The 14,487-nt window shown below is 39.9% G+C and overlaps 1 protein-coding gene and 1 long non-coding RNA gene across 2 annotated transcripts in view; one reads left to right on the forward strand and one right to left on the reverse strand.

Annotated features, from left to right (window-relative positions):
• Pcdhac2 (protocadherin alpha subfamily C, 2) overlaps positions 1-3,921 on the forward strand; it is a 49,294-nt gene extending 45,373 nt beyond the window's left edge. The window contains exon 4 of the mRNA XM_059246483.1: positions 1,262-3,921. Coding sequence (XP_059102466.1) covers positions 1,262-1,572 — 311 coding nt within the window. The 3' untranslated portion in view covers positions 1,573-3,921. The remainder of the gene's footprint in view (positions 1-1,261) is intronic.
• Positions 2,451-14,487, reverse strand: part of LOC131895935 (uncharacterized) — a 28,397-nt gene continuing 16,360 nt past the window's right edge. Inside the window, exons 4-5 of the long non-coding RNA XR_009375324.1 lie at positions 7,213-7,306; positions 2,451-5,472 (exon numbers count right to left, since the gene is read on the reverse strand). This is a non-coding gene — a long non-coding RNA (uncharacterized LOC131895935). The remainder of the gene's footprint in view (positions 5,473-7,212; positions 7,307-14,487) is intronic.

A 14,487-nucleotide genomic window follows, 5' to 3' on the forward strand; every position in this document is an offset into this window, starting at 1 on the left:
AAGTGACATGCTTCTGAGGGGTTTGATAGGATAGGAATTGAAATGTGACCCTTGGTTTGGGAAATAGTCTAGAGAACTTGGTGTAGGCAATGTTCAAAACAGTAGTGCTCAGGGACACCACAGAAATTGTAAGAAGAAAGACATGGAAATACCAGATGTGAACGAACAATCCGAAGATGCAAATGAACATAACAAGTTGTTTGACTGAACTTTCTGTGAGTCTACCAAAAAGTGGAGACAGATGCGCAAACCCTCTTGTGGTGTCAAAAGGTTCCAGTGTTCTGGCCCAAGGGGTCACTTTTTTGGGTAGACCATCGCTCTTCCTCTCCAGCTATGGCTTCCCTTCTAAAGTCACTATGACATCTTATGGAGTATCTTCCAACTTGGTTGACTCTTGGAGAAGCTTTGCACTGGAGCTCCCTGTGGCTACACGATCATCTGTGGGCTCGGTGCTGATGTCACTTTACCTCTAGAACCCCATATAACCTTCTCCAATAAAATGAATAATTTTCTTCTTTCTAGTTCCACAGTACTTCCTCCGCATATGCCTTGGTATATAGCCTGTGACCACTCTGGGGAAGGAGGCTCAGTTTGGAAATGAAATTGACTTGCAATATTTTATCCAAACAAATTGATTCAGCCTACAACAGAAATCCATCCTCTTCTATTATGGAGTAGTTTCTGTACCCCATTTCTTTCCATCTCACTTCTGTTCTGTCCATAGAATTAAGACAAGTAATTAGTTTAAACAGTTCATCTTTAGTTTGGCAGAATTAAGAGTAAAAATTAGCTAGGCGGTGGTGATGCATGCCTTTAATCCCAGCACTCAGGAGGCAGAGGCAGGTAGTTCTCTGAGTCTGAGGTCATCCTGGTCCTACAGAGTTAATTCTAGGACAGCCAGGGCTGCACAGAGAAACCCTGTCTCCAAAAACAAAACAAAACAAAACAAAAAATTGTGAAAATAAATGATAATAATCCATACACTGAAAGTAGCCTTTTCTGCTTTAAGCCTGTATACTTCCTGTCTTGTTCCCAGGCAAGCTACCCACAGCTGTCTTATTTAGGAAATTCTTCACAAAGAGTTAAAATCATGTTGTTAGAAAACTAGATTTGTGGGCCCTGTGGTAAGAAAATCTGCCCTGCTAATTGTTTCCAGACACTGGCTTCCCCCTCAGGCTTGAGGGCAGTTTGTCCCACTTGTGTGTGTTGTAAGGGAAGGCATACATTCACTGTTGTTGATGTGTGGTGTTTTGTCTTTCAGAACCTGAGGCAGGAGAGGTGTCCCCTCCAGTGGGTGCTGGGGTCAACAGCAACAGCTGGACCTTTAAATACGGACCAGGCAACCCCAAACAGTCCGGTCCCGGTGAGTTGCCAGACAAATTCATTATCCCAGGATCTCCTGCAATCATCTCCATCCGGCAGGAGCCTGCTAACAACCAAATTGACAAAAGCGACTTTATAACTTTCGGCAAAAAGGAGGAGACCAAGAAAAAGAAGAAAAAGAAGAAGGGTAACAAGACCCAGGAGAAAAAAGAGAAAGGGAACAGTACAACCGACAACAGTGACCAGTGAGGCCACCAAACGGAAACAAGCCACTTAGCCAATTTTTGTAATAATGGCAAATCTCTCCCATGTAGCAACTCCCTGCTCCTTTCTCCTATGACATGAGCCCTCTTAGAGACCTCAGAAATCTGCAGAAAGTTCCCTGTGTCTGTCTTGATCACATTTAACAGGTTTTGTCTTTAAAAAAAAAAAGCTTTCCTAAGTCTGGTGTTAACTCTTTCTCTCCGCTCTGGCTTGTTTTCAGAACCTAAAAAGCAGACCCAAGTTTCCTTTCTCCTCCGCCGCAAAGGAGAGCCTTCCCAGCCCCGCCAGTGAGAGTTGGACTCTCTGCCCTGTGCTTCAGGCATCTTGATGACATTTGCAGGGCAGGCTGAAAGGTATTCAGGTTGAGCAGCTTGGGTGTTTGCCGTCACTGGGTATGTGTAGCTACCATGAGTGTTCAAGAGCCTGATATTGGTTGGGGTGGGTCCAGGTTAGACTAGTTGACGCAAGAAGGGCCGGGAAACAAAGATACAGAGACATTGGGAGGGGGAAATGTGAAACTGAAAGGGACCAGACTTTCTCAATTTCTTAACTTGAGGTGTGGTGGTTATCTTCTAGCTGACAAAACCACCCCCACTGACGAAGCTTTAGGGGTCCCTCAAGTCTGTTGGCTGTAGTACCACTATACTGGAAACCTGCTTTATGCACACAAGCCAGAAGTTCAAGTGTCTGACAGAGAGTCAGCCAGGGCAACAGAAGCAGATCTGATGTGTTTCCTATACATGTCCTTGTGCTCACGCTATTAAAAATTCTTTTGCACACAATGTTTATGAAAAGGACACATCCTTGTCCGACAACACATATGCAAAAGCAAAAGAAAAAAACCCAACACCTCACTTTATGCTGTTTGTTGTTTGATAGATTTATTAAAAAAGAGAAAGTCTATAGCTATCAATCTTTAAAGAAATATGAATACAATTCCCCCAACTCCCCTCAAAAGAATCCAGTCTACAGCCATTTAAAATGATCATTGCTGCTACAGAAGTGCTTTAAGAGAATTGCCTGGAACATCTGTATTATACTATACCGGCCACCTGCCAATCACAGCTTTACTCTTTCAGGTCACTCTGGGGCTGCCTCTTGCATGTATTAATTACTAAATAAAAGGATCTTTCTCTCTCTCTTTTCTAAGAAAAATGATGTGCACTTTGATTACACAACCTTCTCTAACCCACTCTATCAAGACCCAGAAACTGAAGAAAAATATCGTTTTCTCATACATACAGTGAGCAGATTTTTCATTCCTCTGATCCTGTGATTGTCTTGGTGTGCTAGCCTACACCTTCGCCTTGTTTAGTTTTCCTTTTCTATAACACTCTGAATTGCTAACCTTACTAACACCTATGATGTTACCTGAATCAATCTCCCATATGTATGCTGTATGCTATTATAAGACTCCTGAGATATACTTACTCTGTGCTTGTGTATGTGAATGTTAATGCAACTATTACCTAGAGTGAACTTTAAGCTTTATTGTTGAATGTAAGCCCATTATATTTCCTTTTGTACACCTGTGGAAAAGTGAAATAGTGTTTTTTTTTTTAAACCATTGTTAATCAGCTTTTGTGTATGAAAGACACAGTAAAATTTCTTTCTTAAATCAAGATGCTGGTGATTCAAGGAATTTTATTTATGGTCAGCCAAGGGCTGTCTCTTGCCAAGATTCCTGCTGGCAAGGGAATGGATAAAGCTGCTTTTTTCTAGTAACAGTTCTGGAATGAATACCGAAGAAAGTCCCTGAGGGTATGCAAGCACAAAATTGTACCAATCTGACCTCTTTGAATTTGCAGATTGCTTTGAAATGCTATCCGGAATATCAGCTCATAGAAAGTAATAAAATTTACTGTTACCATAAATAAGACATTTTAAGTTTGTTGTGTACAACTTAGAAGTTTGATTAATTATATTATCTATTTAAAAGTTAATATAAAAGAGGTAGGAGTCTGTTTTAAAAGGCATAAAATCTAAAAAAAAAAAACTGTCTTGTCTTTTAGCTTCATTCTCCCATATTTTGAAGGGTGTGTAACTTCAGCTCTGCAGGATTGCATGGGGTAAAACTTGTTGACAACACATGTGAACCATTGCTACATTGTAGGTTGTGATCATTTTGCCCCACTGAAGCCCATGTAACTGACCTTACGTGCCTTTTGAACTAGGAGAATCGGGCTAATTTATTAATGATGATAACTATAATGTATATGTACAGCACTTTTTAAATTTATGAAGTGCTTTCCAATTCGTGTTAGTTACTAGTTATTACAGCTGTAAGGATAAAACACGTCATGTGGATTCATTTTTAATTGGTGCTATTGGTATTTCCTCTGTTATTGCTAATAAATGGAAACAGTGGTGTGAAAGCAATGGTGGTCATTTCTAAGTATAAGAGTAGGAGAAGCCGGGACACTGTTGATCATTAGCTACTACTGCTGAAGAGCATCTGGCTGTCACCCTGGTTTTTATGTTTATCACTGAGGCAAATGAGGATGTAATCGAGAATCACACTTCACAGCCAGGGGGCTGATGGTCACTTCCCACTTTGCAATTTCAATCTGAGAAGAACTGCAGCAAATCGGTTTTAATCACTAGAGACCCCTTCCCCAGCCATCTAATTTATTTGTTTAGCCCTTGCACCTCACTACAATTAGGAAGCCATATAATGAGATGTGCGTGCACACGCACACGTGCACACACACACACACACACACACTGCCCCCACAAATGAACTTTTGTTGGCTGTAGATTACTTAACAGCTACCCTCCTGGGTGAGTTCAGCCCAGGCTGCTACATTTTCTGTAACAGGTATTATCCTTTTGAAGTTAAATTTTGATGAACGTTAGGCTTTACTTGAAGGCCAGAGTGCAGTGGCTTTTAGTGGGCAAAGACCAAGGGCACTGCTCAGCAGTGCGCAGGAGAGGCCCCCACCAGAAATGAGTTTTCTAGCCCAGAATGTTAATTGTGACAAGAGAGGGGAACCTTGAGAGAGGGAGTAAGCATGTAGCTTGTTTAGCTCCCTTTTAAAAAGTCACTAATAACCCCTCCAAGGCTTCCACAAAGACTGCAGCCACTGACTGGGGTTTGGAGGGACTAAGCATGTTAGTAACACAACATTTCTCTGTAACTTGACGGGGGTCTAGCAAGACACGGCTCCCAGTTTTCCAACCTTAGTCTCCTCACCCCCAAAGCCATGAGCTCTTTAGTGCAGGCCTTATATCTGTGGGGAAGATTTTTATCCAGATCGTCTTCAAAAGGTTTAGTCACAATTATGGCCACATTATGTGCTCAATAAATAGTTATTATTATCAACAATCCTTTTCCTTACCTCTTTTTCTTAGAACCTTTAGGCGGGGCTGAGGCTTATCTTATTCATCAAAAGCGGTGCACACCTTTAATCCCAGCATCGGGAGGCAGAGGCAAGTGGTTTGAGGCTAGCCTGGTCTACATACAGAGTGAATTCCAGGACAGCCAGGGATACATACACAAATCTTGTCTTAAAACAGCAGCAGCAGCAGCAGCAACAACAACAACAACAAAACCTAACCAGTGTAAGATGACTCAGCAGGTACAGTGAGATGACTCAGCAGGTGCAATGAGATGACTCAGCAGGTACAGTGAGATGACTCAGCAGGTGCAGTGAGATGTCTCAGCAGGTACAGTGAGATGACTCAGCAGGTGCAGTGAGATGACTCAGCAGGTACAGTGAGATGACTCAGCAGGTGCAGTGAGATGACTCAGCAAGTACAGTGAGATGACTCAGCAGGTGCAGTGAGATGACTCAGCAGGTACAGTGAGATGACTCAGCAGGTGCAGTGAGATGACTCAGCAGGTACAATCAACCACTTGTGATCTGAGTTCAGTCCTGGGATCCACTATGGAAAAAGAGAATTGACTCTCAAGAATTATCCTCTGACTTTCATACATGACCTGTGGCACATGTGTGCACACGCACACACACATGTACAATAATAAACACAAATCTAAAAAATTTACTCACATCTCTGCTCAGCCTTGGATGAAAAAGTCCCATAGCACTTTCTTTATTTCTATCGGGAATAAAAACCAATTCTCCAAGTAAATAGTTAAATGATCTATCTGTTTACAGCTGTTTCACCTTATTGATCAGTGATTGAAAACACCCTGGGCTTGAAGTCACCTTCACATTCGAATGTATTGAACTCCAAGAATAAGAATAGCGTAAGAGTGTAAGTCACCAAGGCCTGCGGTGACTTCTACAGATGGGTGAAAAGCAGAACCAGAATGTCTTAGACTTATTCAGGCAGTAAAGGACAAGTCGGGATGAGTCCCTTTAAGGCTGCTTTGTAAAGGTCTCCTACATAGAGTGAGAATTTACCCATTAAGATAGCAGTTCTCAACCTGTGGGTCATGACCCCTGGGGGGGTCTCATATATTCCGTATATCAGATATGTACATTATGACTCAAAACAGTAGCAAAATTACAGTTATGAAGTAGCTTAATTTTATGGTTTGGGGGTCACCACAACATGAGGAACTGCATTAAAGGGTTGCAGCATTAGGAAGGTTGAGAACCACTGCAGTAATACTTGCAATTAGGTTGGGCACAGTGGCCTTTAATTCCAGCTCTCAGGAAGCACAGGCAGGCAGATCTCTGTGAGTTTGAGGCCAGCCTGGTCTATATAGTGAGTTCCAGGATAGCCAGCTACATACTTAGGCCCTGTCTCGAAAAAAAGAAAGAAAGAAGGAAGGAAGGATGGAGGGAAGGAGGGACAAAAGGAGGGAGGGAGGAAAGAAGGAAGGAAGAAAGGAAAGAAAGAAAGAAAGAAAGAAAAAAGAAAGAGAAAGAAAGAAAGAAAGAAAGAAAGAAAGAAAGAAAGAAAGAAAGAAAGAAAAAGAAAGAAATCACAATGAATCTTCACTCTAAAGGATGAGATTTCCCAGTGAGTATCTAGAGCTTGGCTGCGGGCTGTTAGACTCCTAGATAAGACTGACTCCTGGGATCTCATGATAATGAATTTTTTTTTAAGTTTAAAGCAGCCCTAAAGTACAAATGTAACTGACCAAACATAAATTCAAGTTTTGTGTTAAACCTAGATTTTTAAATCCATTGAAACACCAAGACATGTATTAGAACAAGTAAAAACAAAACGAAACAAAAAAAAAAAAAAAAACAGACAAACAGAAAACTATAACGATATCAGGGCAGGAAAGTGGAAACTTCCTTAGGAAACAGCAGTTGGTCACTCCTAGCCCTATTTAATCTCATTTTCATGTGTTTCCTCCCTGGGTAGAAATGATCGCATTATTTCCCCTGATTAACTTGACAGCTGACTGGCATGACACAATGCAGCTTGCAGCTAAGATATCCCCTTTTACTCAGGCATAAGTGTGTGAACATGCACTTGTGAAACACACACACACACACACACACACACACACACACACACGCAAGCACCTTTTGTTATTAAGTGCACTATAGCAAATGAATGTGGTGCTATCCTGCCTTTGGTACACAACAACTATATTGTTATACTAGTTAGGTAAAATTTTTGTTCGTTTCCGGTTTCTCCTGAGGCTGATCTGTGGGGATCATTTTGGAGCTACTGAAATGTGAAACCCTGAAAATCTTTTACCTGAAACAACCTCCAGGCTTGCAGTTCTTTTTTTCTTTCCCTTAAGCTCTTTTAAGAGGTACTAGAAGATTTAATTCCACGATGTAGTCTCTATCTGCATAAAGAAATGGGAAATTAAAAATGGAGAAAGGTAAACGAAGATGTGAGATAGTGAAAAATAAAGTTCAGTATTTCATTGTTACAAAATTGTCGTATGACATGCAGCTCTCTAGCCACAAAGGTGACAAGCAGTTCCTGTAAACATCAACCAGTTTAAGAGAAGAGCTGAAAGAAGTTAACAACAGATACGTAAGTATGTGGGAGGATTCATTACATAGCTCCCATTTTTAGGTTTTGCTTCTACTGTGTTACACTGATTTTTATGTGATATTGAACTTCTATTATGGAAGTCACACATGTTCTTTTTAAATAAACCAAGCAATCCAGAGGTACATTTAAGAACATCAGAGATTCATTAGATGACTCAGCCAATAAATGTACCTGTCGCCAAACCTGAGAACCTGAGTTCAGTCCCCAGTACCACACCTGGGAGAGCACTGACTCCCCCAGGCTGACCTTCAGTGATCACAAACATGCTGCCCATGAACAAGTGTAATCACGTTTTAAAAAGAAAACCATTACACAGACAATCAGTGTAAACTGTTTGCATATTTACCCTCTGTGTATGCATCTGCACATATCACATGTAGGCTAAGTGGTTTTCATTTTAAGTAAAAATAAAAAAAAAATACTGTTTCCCCATAGGATTTTTAACTGTTAATAACACAGAGACTTCCTCAAGTCCCATAAAAATTCAGATCTTAGTGTATTCAGATTTTCCTTTATTAATGTCTGGGTTATGTCTAGATTTTTTTTTTTTTTTAAATTTTGCAGTACAATTCAGTTCTACATATCAGCCATGGATTCCCTTGTTCTCCCCCCTCCCGCCCCCCTCACTTTCCCCTAGCCCAAACCCCATTCCCACCTCCTCCAGGGCAAAGCCTCCCCTGAGGACTGAGATCAACCTGGTAGACTCAGTCCAGGCAGGTCCAGTCCCCTCCTCCCAGGCCGAGCCAAGTGACCCTGCATAGGCCCCAGGTTTCAAACAGCCAACTCATGCAATGAGCACAGGACCTGGTCCCACTGTCTGGATGCCTCCCAAACAGATCAAGCCAATCAACTGTCTCACCCATTCAGAGGGCCTGATCCAGTTGGGGACCCCTCAGCCATTGGTTCATAGTTCATGAGTTTCCATTTGTTTGGCTATTTGTCCCTGTGCTTTATCCAACCTTGGTCTCAACAATTCTCGCTCATATAAACCCTCCTCTTTCTCGCTAATTGGACTCCCAGAGCTCCACCTGGGGCCTAGCCATGGATCTCTGCATCCAGATCTCTCAGTCTTTGGATGGGGTTTCTAGCACGACAATTAGGGTGTTTGGCCATCCCATCACCAGAGTAGGTCAGTTCGTATGTCTAGATTTTTGCTACCAGAAATAAAAAGTATCATGTGTTTTCAGTGATAAATTCTGCACCTGTACTTTGTAAACCTTTGTGTATTCTGCAGAGGAAGTTTGCAAGGCTGTTAATGAACTTTATGCATCTTCCTCTACAATAATCACATCCCTCTATCTGAAAACAAATTCATTTTTAGTAGCTAACAGTATATTTTAGCTCTGTTTATAGTTAAATGATGAAAACCAGGAACAGACATTCACAATAAAAACAGGAAAAAGCCAGAGAGGTTTATCTTTGTTTATTTATCCAGAATAACGAGGTGGGGTTCCACTTAAGCCCAAGACTGACACATGTGTGAAAAAAAAGAGCCTCAGAATTAAAATACCTTCTTTTTTTTTTTTTTTTTTTTTTTTTTTTGGTTTTTCGAGACAGGGTTTCTCTGTGTAGCTTTGCGCCTTTCCTGGGACTCACTTGGTAGCCCAGGCTGGCCTCGAACTCACAGAGATCCGCCTGGCTCTGCCTAAAATACCTTCTTAGTTTTAAAATCATCTGGCTCAACATTGAGGAGAGAGCACTCTAATTTTACATCTTAGCTGAAAGGTAGAACTTGGTACCCAAGGAACTGATTTTACTTTAAGAAAAGTAAATTGCTTATCAAATAATAAATTTGACAGCGAAGATCAAGGCAACCGTTTGCAAGTTAAAAAAAATTTTCAATTGCAAAACCATCTGGCTCAGAGCTTGCGATGATTCTCCTTTTTAAATTACTGATAGCATTTTCTCTCACAAACCAGTCTTTCAAAAAAGAATTGCATTCCCAAGCCCTTAGGCTTATTCCGTTCTCTATGGCTAACAGCATTCACCATCCAGACAAAGCTTACGTTGCTTCTCTGATACAGTTGCCCTCCAGATCTCTTTCTTCATCCCTTTTAGGCCTCAGGACAATTTCTCAGCAATCTTGGGTCTCAGAAACCCCTATCTTTCTGTCACACCTTTGATAGAGGTGCAGCAGGATGACAGCCCAAGTCGAACATCTGGCAGGGTTATTCTAGAGCATCAGGGAGTGGTGCACATGCTTGCACATGGTAGTTAGAATAGGAAGGCAGAGCTAAGTCTCACCTTGGGTGACTATAGGGTGGGAACAAAGTTATTGTACACACTAAGCACCAACTGGGTAAAATTAAAATCACAGGTATTTTGTTTTGTGCAGTTCTAGAATGCAGACTCAATGGGCAAGACAAGATCATTTCTATGGACAGAGGTGTATATTGTAGAGTAGATTCTTAGATGACAAGGAAACCTATTCCATTTACGTTAAGCCAAAAAGGATGATTTATAATTAGGACATGTGATTGTTTTGAAACTAAGGATGGGAATGAGGCTAGCCTTCCAAAATGACCAAAACTAGTAATTCAAAAGCCAGAATTATTTTCTTTAAGTTTATCTTCCCCAATTATATATATTTCATTCTTCTCTATATTTCTCTCTTCCTTTTTTCACAGATTCCAAATATATAATTCCTTGGCTCTAGTGATTCATAAAAGTCACCTTGTAGTTCAGATTCCCAATTCTGAAGCATTCATGGTCCCACCAGCCATGAGCTAAAGGGCTGTGCTTAGGAATGAGACTCCCAAGAAAAGAGCAAGAAGATGCTTAACAATCTGATAACAGCTGCTATTTGCTGGGTGTACACTAAGCATCAGCCTTCGGACATTAGAAAGTATCTGAAGGAAACTTCCTTAATAATGAGGAAATTGAGGCCCAGACTGGAGGAGAGGGCTGGAGAGATGGCTCGGCTGCTAAAGGTTAGGCTTCCAACCAAAAATTTAAGAGGAAGGAGAACAGCTTTTCCATGTCACACAACTAGTCAATGATGAAATACATTCATTCTTTTATTACCATGTATCACAAGATCCGAGGCAGCTAGGAGTGAATGACAGCACCTATTTCTTTTTAATGTCCTGAGAGCCATAAACAATATAATATAGAGAGACTTACTAATATTGGAGCATTTCACTATTACATTTCATTCTCCTTGTATTCAGAATGAAATATCAATATTGATTTCCATCTGTTGATTCTAAAATAACACAAGCTTTTCTTTTTAAATAAGTTAAACAGAAGTCTAGAATTTACAGAAGTAGAGAGTGAAGTAGAAAGGTGCCATTAGGAATCTAACTGTGTTTTTCTGATCAATTTTCAAGGCATATATACCTGCATGGTCAAAAAAGACCTGCTAAATAGCAGTCTTCTACCTTATCCAGAATTCTGAATTAACTGACAAGTGTGATAAAAGAATAACATAAAAGTCAAAGGAATTCTTTTTAGTAATGATAGAGATGAGTTAAACATAGACTAGCGTGAATGCTAAAGGTGGCCACTAAGTGAGCCTTGGAATCATTCAACTCTCCCATCATAGTATCAGCACCGAAGACAGCGAGGAGGAAGAGAAATGAGTGAGTATTCCTGTTCCAGTTTCAAGGATAAAAAGAGACAGAGCTGAGACAACCATCAATTATTTATTCTTCCTCAATTTTCCAATTATAAATGCTGGGTGTGGTGGTGCGCACCCTTAATCCCAGGACTCAGAAGGCAGAGGCAGGTGTATCTCTGTAAGTACGAGGTTAACCTGGTCTACACAGCAAGTTCCAGGCCAGCCAAGGTGACACAGTGAAACTTTGTCTCAAAAATTTCTCCAATTAAGTAAGTCACCACAGTTTCACAAGGAAGTGAATAAAGTGGTGCAGAAAAGCTGATGGTGTGACTGAGTTCTCTTTGCCTAGTAGGGAGCATCAGGAGGCAGAAAATACATTTTAAAAAAGGTTTAAAGAATAGTACTATTCTTGTTTTCTACCATTTGCTTCCTTCCCACATATATGTAAATCCTTCAAGTTGTGTGTAGTAGTCTGTGATACAGCAATACTTTATTTTATTTAGTCAGACCTCTGGTAATAGAAATTGAAAGTCTTACATTTTTACTACAGTGAAAATATTCTGACTCTATTTGGCACATTAGTCTAATTATTCTTTCAAAATTAGTTCTAAAACAGGGAAATAAATAAAACCATACACACACATACACACAAACACACTTACACACACATGTACATGCACACATATAAACATATGCACACTTCAAGATTAGTCCTATAAATGCAATGTACATGTACCAACATGTCGAAAATTTCTGCATCTTGTGCAACACTACATATAATCACTTTTTCTCATTTTTGAAATCATAATAAGCAAACAATGATGATTTAATTTGTATTTCCTTTTCTTCATGCAGCAGTAAGCATTGAACTCATGGCCTCAAGCCTGCTAGGCAAACATCCTACTGCCAAGCTACATCCTCAGCTGAGTTTCTTTAATTACAATAAAGCTGCACATTTTCATTTTTTCCATCTCTTCCATTAGAAGAATATTATTGACTGTCCTAACATATGGAGTCAACTATTTATCAGACTACAAGACACCTTTAAGTATCTAAGCAGCAAATTTGGCTTTAAAACATTGTGAAAAATTGATAGTGTTATTTGGCCCAGTGGATATACCAGATAGATTACAGTGTGTGATCTCCAAATCAATGCTCAGTCTGTATATGTGTAGTAGATAATTACTGCAATAAATGCAGACTTGACATTTCATAGAAGGAACATAGTGCATTAGGCCTGTGTCCCAGGGGCCTTGTTGCATCAGGAACTTAGAAACCATGAAGCACAGGAGGCCAAATGAGTTGGCCCTAGAGTTCCACCTTCCAGAATTCACATGAAGAGCAGAGGGTGCAAGATTTTGTCTTCCATTTTTCCAAGGAGTCCACATGTTGTTGTTCCTAGTTTTGTAGGTACTTGGATAGCAATGTGACTGATTCCCACAAGTGCTGGGTTGAGCCTGCTTCTTATGAGTATTAGAGTTATTGAAAAGGTTGAGGGCCAGCCAGATGGCCCAGCAGGAAAAGGTGGAAGGAGAAACATCATTGTCCTCTGATCTCCACCTAAGTGTCGTGATATGTATGCCCCCAATCATGTACATCCACACACAATAACAACACCAATAGTAAATAATGGTTGTGCTAACAATACCAACAAAGTAAACGTTGACACTAACGTGTCACTGTACATCAAGAAAGATAACACTAAATGAACTAATATTGGAGAAGAGCTTAGAAAAGCGCTGGGTGCAGTGGAAGCACTTATAAAATGTGAGCCAATTTTTCTTTTCTTTCTTTTTTTCTTCACAAGTTCACACTATGGCACTTGACCCCATTCTGAATGATTCTGAATCAGTTTCTGATTCTCTTTCTCCTCCTCTCCGCCCCCAAGACAGGTCCCTCTGTGTAGCCCTGGCTGTTCTGGAACTCACTCTGTAGACCAGGCTGGCCTTGAACTCAGAGATCCAACTGCCTCTGCCTCTGGAGTGCTGGGATTAAAAGAGTGAACCACCATGGCCAGTTTTCTCCTCCTTCTTATCCCTCATCCTTCCAACTCTTTAATTCATCTTCTTTCAAACACCCTTATTCTTCCCTATTGATTGTTTTCTGTTCCTCCTCTCCCTTTTTGCTTCTATTATCTTTCTTCCTTTCCTATCGTCCTTATTAACTCTGTTTTTCACCTTCTCATCTCCAGTGAAACCCTGATTGTGACTGAGACTCCAAATAATAGAAATTTAACAAGTTTCAAAAATCAATTTACATTGAAATGAATCTACCTGATATTTAATCAGCTTAAAATTTAATTTTAAATTTAACAAATTTTATATAGGACATGTGAGTTCACTCTTTTCTGAGTATATTTGCATTCATTAAAAGTAGGTTGACATTTTCCCTCTTACATTATGGAAGTTTATACCGAAATTTCTTATTTTAATTTTAAGATAAATCATATTTTAGCCTACTAATCATAAAGGGAAAATATCTTTTCCTTTCAAATTAAGAAAACCAAAGTCACTTGATTTTGTATTTCTTTCCAAGTTCTAGGTCTTTCTATTTGCTTATCTGATGTGAGAAAGCCTGTAGATACAAAGGAGACAAGAGTTCTTACCCACACCATGCCCAAAACTCCATGAACAGCACTTGATTAAGGAGATAAAAATAAATGATACTTGAAAAAAATAGAATAAAACAAAAATGCTTATCTATTAGGCACCTTTTAGGAGAAGAAATTCCTAAGCTTGCAGGCAGTAAATCAAAGCACAAAGACTAGATACGATCACATAGACTCGTTCTATATAATACTAATGTAAAAAGGCAGTTGGACTGTCAAAATTTTCACAGAAAATAAAATGAAAGATACTTTTTATTATATGAAGAAATCATAAAAATGTATAAGATAAGTGCTCGGGGTTCCAGAAATACGAACAAATGACTCCATGTGGAATTGTAAATATGGAAGATGTTCAACTGTTCCATGCCATTAATGAACAAAAGTAATAAATTTAAATAATTACATATCAGGTATTATCGATTAAAATTTAAAGTAGGGCTGGGGTGTAATATGCTCAGGGATAGTGCACATGACTAGTATACCCAAAGTTCTGGGTTAAATCTCATGTGTGTGTGTGTGTGTGTGTGTGTGTGTGTGTGTGTCTGTCTGTCTGTCTGTCTGCCTGTCTGTCTGTCTGTCTTAGTAAGTAGTAGTAGTAGTAGTAGCAGCAGTGGTGTTTAAATTTTTATTCATTTATTTAATGGGCATGGGTGTTTTGCCTGCATTAACCATGGAGGGAAGAATGTGAGCACCATTGCATGGACTAGAGTTAGAGTTTTAGTAAAAAAGAATGAAGGAGAAGACAGGAGAATTGGCATTTGTCTCTGCTTCTTCATCGTGGATGAAATGTGAGCCACCC

The sequence above is a fragment of the Peromyscus eremicus genome, chromosome 19, assembly GCF_949786415.1.
Source record: "Peromyscus eremicus chromosome 19, PerEre_H2_v1, whole genome shotgun sequence".
In the NCBI taxonomy this organism is placed as follows: domain Eukaryota; kingdom Metazoa; phylum Chordata; class Mammalia; order Rodentia; family Cricetidae; genus Peromyscus; species Peromyscus eremicus.